Raw genomic sequence first — 5,903 nt, 5'->3', positions numbered from 1 at the left:
TCATTCCTGAAATTGTCTTGGAACTAATTAAGGCTTTGTTCTTGGGATCCCCCCGCAGGTCTGAGAAATGAGGTCAGCACAACAGACAGATAAAGCAGGATTCATTGAGTTGAACTCTTTGCTGATATTCTTTATTGTAATTTGCTTGAATCTACTATTTAATTCTTGGCAGTGTTCCCATCTCATCACGCCTCTAAGCCACTGGAAATTGAAAAATCCAGTTTTATGCCTGATATGCACAGCCTTGTCTTTTTCTCTCTTTAACATTTTATAAGATGCTTTCTTTAGAAAATTACTTTAAAACAGTGAGATTATTTTAATATCTCTGGTTAATTCTAGAGCTCATGTTCTCTTACATGTCACACTTTCAAATCTTTCAGCTCCTGTTATTTGCTCTGTGTCAGGATTTTATCACTCATTAGTGAGAAGTTCCATGTAATACGCTTTAGTGGGGGGAAAGTGAATTTATTCTATGTTGTTAATGGCCTCTTTGCCCATGTTCTCTGTTTAATGGTCAATATTATTTCAGTAAGGTCTGAGATTGGAAAGAAATTGTCAGGCTGTAGCTAGAAATGTTAAGATTACTCCAAGTCTGTGACTGTCTTGGCTGTTCCTGTTGAATGCTGAGGACAGGGCTGGAAGGCCTGTCCCATTTTACCTGTGGTTTGCTCTGTTCTTCCCCATCCAGCATGAGTCCCTTCTTTGTAATGTCTCTCCTCTTTGGCCTGACTTTCGGACAAACAGCATCACTTTGTGCTCCTTCTGAGTACACAATCCATGTGGAGAAACGGGAATGTGCCTATTGCCTGGCCATCAACACCACCATCTGTGCTGGATTCTGCATGACTCGGGTACGAAGCACTGCTCTGCTCTAGGCAGATGTTTCTGTAACAGCCACCACTGCAAACCAAGGGTCTGTTCTGCCAGAAAATAGTGTATAAATGATTTCATTCTAATAGAGTTCATCACAGGCAGAAAAACTGCACTGTCACCATGTTTTCAAGTTAGTTTTTTGCAAAGGTATGGATGAAAAATGCCAAGCCTCTGAAACTATGGAGTTGACAACACCAGTGGCACAGCAGAGACCTGACTGCTGCTGCCACTGCAGAGCCTCTGTGGGCAGTTTTTGAGGGTAGGATGGAACAGGTGAGGGGCAGATTATATTGGGTCACTCTTAATTAATGTAAATAACTTAGGTAACTTCTGTTCCCACTGCTGCTATCTCAGCTGGCTGTGGGGACAACTCTGCTGCAGCCACACCACTGCACACAACTTCACTGTTCAACACAGCATTTTGAGTTCCAGCTTGGACAGCAGGAAGCCAAAAGAGATCACAAAGCACAGGGAACACTCTGAGCCAAGTGGATTAGTTAAACCATAAAAACAAGGTGAATGTATCTGTGTGGAGAGGGAGCCCCGGTCACAATCAGAGCTCTGAACTGAGTAGTGCCAGAGCCAGGCTCAGTGTATGAGTTTTGGTCTCTGCACTTCACAGGGCATTCTGACACACGAGTGCTTCTGTGAAACAATACATTTCTCTTCCCTTTGTAGGACAGCAATGGCAAGAAGCTGCTCCTCAAGAGTGCTCTGTCCCAGAACGTGTGCACATACAAAGAGATGCTGTACCAGACAGCACTGATCCCGGGCTGCCCTCACCACACCATCCCCTACTACTCCTACCCCGTGGCTGTGAGCTGCAAGTGTGGCAAGTGCAACACTGACTACAGTGACTGTGTCCGTGAGAGGGTCAGGACAAACTATTGCACTAAGCCACAGAAGCTCTGTAACGAGTAAAGCTTTCGTGGGATGTGGGTGAAATGTACTGCTCTGCTCACACCTGAACAGAAATAAAAAGAGTACTCCGTATTTGGTTTGCAAACTGGTGTGCACAAAGATTTATTCTGAAGGTGTATCATTAGTTGCTTCAATTAATTGGGTGTTCTGAGACAGGCAGAAAAGAACCATAAAGGCTGCATGTTTGCATTTAGAACCCACATGAGTTTACTTTGGGGAAGAAGGAGACATGACTGTGTGGATTTATCAGCCTTTGCCTATAAATCCCAAATATTTTGTAAACAGATGCTCAAAGATTCAATATATTGACATATTTCAGAATTTGATATTGATTGATTTCAGAGTTCACATATTTCACTTGATAGATTTTGGAGTTAAAAAAGAGGCCACATACATTCTTGGTATTGAAATTTTAAATAGATTTTGACACATACTTACAGCCTTCAAATTAGCAACAGTATTTTTCCATCTATGTAATGTTAGTTTAGACACTGTAGATCTGAGTCCTCCCTGCTATTGTCCAGTATGACAGCTGGTGTGGGGTCAGTAGCTCTGACCAAGGAAGCTGTGACCGGTCCAGAGAGATGGTCCCAAAAAGAATCTCCTTCCCGAGGCCCGGTGTCTTCCCTCAGCTGCTGGCCAGGAGGGCCCATGCAGAAGCTGTCAGCTCTTTAGTGATTGTCAGCTCGTGATTCCAGCTCAGCTCTGCAGGGCAGCCTCCAGGCCAGACCAGGGAGAGAGAGACCAGAGGCCCGTGTAGCTGTTCTGCACCAAGGTAGCTTTATTGGTCCGTACTCCAGCGGAGGCCAGGGACGGGCTCCCTCTGCCCTCGCAGGCACAGGGGATTAGCTTTACAGGGATACAGGGGGCGGGTGTCAGAGGGTAAAGGCCAATGGGTTACAAAAGATCTGCATTGGGTCTCCCAGAGGATTCTGGGTTTGTCTTCTTCTTGCCCTAAGTGCAAAAGTGGTTGCCTTTCCAGGAGAGTTCCTGCTGGGCTATTGCTCAATCTCCTTATCTCAGCAGACGTCCCTCCAGGGCAGTGGCTGGGCACACCCTACAGTCCAGACCTGTGTTTATTGGGAATGCTTCTCCATGGCTCTACACGAATGGCATAACCTCCCCCTTTCCTGCTGAAATACAGTTTGAAATACACTTATCTCTGTGAGCACTGAGGAATCACTGAAGCTTCAAAACTTTTTGCACTGTTCTCCACAAGGGGAGTGTGGTGCCATCAAACTGAAAACAAAACTCAAAAAATCCCCTTTTTCCTCACAGGTCAACAGGTCCCCTGGGAGTGGAAGGAGAGCTGAGCCCACCCTGTGTGCTGAACATGCACAGGTGAGAGGTGCAGAGCCAGGAATAAAGGAAAGTAATGCATGTAATTAAGTCAACTAACAACTGCTTCCTTTCCACTGAGATTGTAGCTCCCAAGAAATTAGATATTCCATTCACATTTTGCTTGAAATAGTAAATAAAGGAACCAGAATTCACAGGATACAAATATGAAATTTAACATTCTTAGAAAAGTCTGGCTTTCAGGATTGCAGTTTTCAACAAATGTTCCTGGAATCTGCTTCTCTATTCCGAACACCTTCATTTTATTTCATCTGCAGCAAAACCTGTGAGAAAGACCAAGGGAACCTGCTGATGCCCCCCTGGAGTAGGGGTTTGGACCAGATGAGCTCCAGAGGTCCCTTCCAATCTCAACCAATCCATGGTAATTTGAATATGTGTCATGGATTCTACACAAGGTATGAGCTGAAATTATCATGTGCATAATTTGGTGATAAAGAAATGCCTTCACAGGCAAGGTTTGAAAATTTTTATTCTCCAAAAATACATTTGAAATTTACAGAAAGCCCAGAGCATCTGCAGGAGCAGTGGGAGCCCTACTTCTGTAAAACTGATCCCTTACACTTATGGTGTAGACGATCCAGTTACGGCTAATTTTGTACAAGACTATTTCTAAAACTGTTTGGAGCAGGAAAGGTGAGTTACAAGTAAGTTACAAATGTTTTCTGGTGGTGAGAAGTCTGGTATGCCCAGCCCCTTCTGTGTATGACACAGAGGAGAGCTGTGGTCTCCCAAGCTCTCAAAGAAAGAGCTGCAACGTGAACTGCTGCTCTCTAGTTGGTGAGGAGCACAGGAATTGTAGAAAAAAATTGGGAAAAAGTTATTTATTGAACAAAGCAGCCCTTACAGTATCTGGTAAATGCCAAAGAAACAAAGTGTTCAGCTTTAAGATCAGCCAGAGCTTTCGCAAGGTGTCTGGACTGTTAAAAATGTTATTTAGCCCAGGAAAATATAATTCTGTTTAATGTTAAGCAGCACTTGTACTGAGCAAAACATAAAAAAGGTACTTGGCCTACTTCAGTATCAGCAGCACTGCAAAGTTATTGTAATGTTCTTTATGGCCTGACAGATTTCTCTTCACTACAAACAAAAACCAAGTCTACTTTTATGGCTAATGCCTATGCAAAATCATTGAGAGAAAAATAACTAATGTGTCCTCTTTTGCACTTCAGAAAAACCCAAATTGGGACGTTTGCATTGGGCTAACATATCTACTTAACTATCCATTTCCATGCACTTGGAGGACTGTGTCCCTCTGACCTTTAAGCAGATTTCATGTTCAACTTTAAGACCCCCATGTTCAGTGGTAAATCCCTGTTAAGGTGATGATTCCTTACAGACAAGAGTTTGTTACCTTCCATTTATCCTAAGATTCTTTTCACAGAACCGAGGGATGGATTTGCAGGCAATCCAAACACCTTTTGTCCACATCTCAGTCCCGGTGGGGAGATCACAGAACGGGCTGGGGCGCCACGGGGCTGGAGCCCCGGCTGCTCCCGGCTCTCCGCGCCCGCGGCAGATGCTCAGAGAAGCGCAAACCCGAACGCATTAACATACGGAGCCCGGGGAAGGAGAAGGAGAGAGACGGAGAGAGACGGAGAAAGAACGAGAGAGAGAACGAGAGAGAACGAGAGAGACGGAGACAGAAGGAGCCCGCGGGCTCCGCACCCGCGCGGGGCTGCGGCGGCCCGGCCCGGCCCACAGGGGGCGCTGTGGCGAGGGCTCTGAGGGGCATCCCCGGGCACGGCTCCGCCATTACCGGCCCCGCGCTCCGCCCCGCGCCCGCCGGGCCGGCGCCGCCTCCCCGCGGAAAAGCGCCGCGCCTAAAGCGGCGTGGGCAGCATTTGTGAGGGGGATTCTGCCCGTGTGCCCTGCTCAGGTGAGACCCCACCTGCAGAGCTGCCTTCAGACCTGGAGAAGAGGAACTTCGGAGTGACGATACTGTGGCCTTCCAGTGCCTGAAGGGAGACTACAAGGAAGACAGGACAAGGGGGAATGGCTTCACACAGACAGTACGTTTAAATTAGATATTAGAAAGAAATTGCTCCCTGTGAGGGTGGTGAGGCCCTGGCACAGGGTGCCCGGAGAAGTTGTAGCTGCTCCCGAATCCCTGGAAGTGTCCAAGGCCAGGTTGGACGGGGCTTGGAGCAGCCTGGGATACTGGAAAGTGTCCCTGCCCAGGGCAGAGGGAAACGGGATGAGCTTTAAAGTCCCCTCCCGCCCAAACCATTCTGGGATTGTGGCACCGCCCCACCCGCAGCACGAGCAGCCAATCCCGGGCACGCGGGTGCCTGAGGGGAATTCCGGCGGTGCCGGTTCGGATCCTGACGGGTCCCGATCCTGTCCCGGTCCCCATTCCGGGGCCCTGCCTGCCTCGCTGGCCGAGGGCTGCTCCGTCACCTGGAGCCTACTCGGTGTCCTGGATGCAGCAGATGAGGCGGAGGCAGCCCCAGGGTGCCCTCAGGGCCTGGGGGGGCTCTGGCCGCGCGCATCGAGCTCTCTCCGGGAGTCGTTTATTCCAGGTTATTTTTATTAGGCAGTTGTTTCAAATTCAAGACACAAAACGCCACTTCGTAACACATCCTAGGGAATCAAAAGCTAATTTCAGCCACAGAGCTAAGTTTGTTTTCTCTCAAAGCAAGAGGTAATTCTGCCACAGACTTGGCAGCACGAACCAGTTCTGACCAAAATCAGAATTTATGCTCTACCGTACACGTTATCCTGGAAGTGGTTTGTGTTTTGGAGGACCTCGT

The 5,903-nt window shown here is 47.6% G+C and overlaps 1 protein-coding gene across 1 annotated transcript; it reads left to right on the top strand.

The window, feature by feature from the left end:
* Window positions 1-689: 689 nt before the first annotated feature.
* On the top strand, window positions 690-5,000 carry TSHB (thyroid stimulating hormone subunit beta; the record flags this gene model as incomplete). Its single annotated transcript, XM_082296110.1, has 4 exons — window positions 690-851; window positions 1,552-1,790; window positions 3,073-3,135; window positions 4,670-5,000. 4 exons carry the CDS (start codon window positions 690-692, stop codon window positions 4,998-5,000), a joined length of 795 nt encoding a protein of 264 aa, XP_082152236.1.
* Between the last annotated feature and the right edge of the window lie 903 nt (window positions 5,001-5,903).

This window comes from Coloeus monedula (assembly GCF_965178545.1).
Source record: "Coloeus monedula genome assembly, chromosome: 23".
Classification (NCBI taxonomy): Eukaryota; Metazoa; Chordata; class Aves; order Passeriformes; family Corvidae; genus Coloeus; species Coloeus monedula.
Note: the sequence above shows the minus strand (reverse complement) of the source record. Positions and strands in the feature narration are given on the sequence as shown.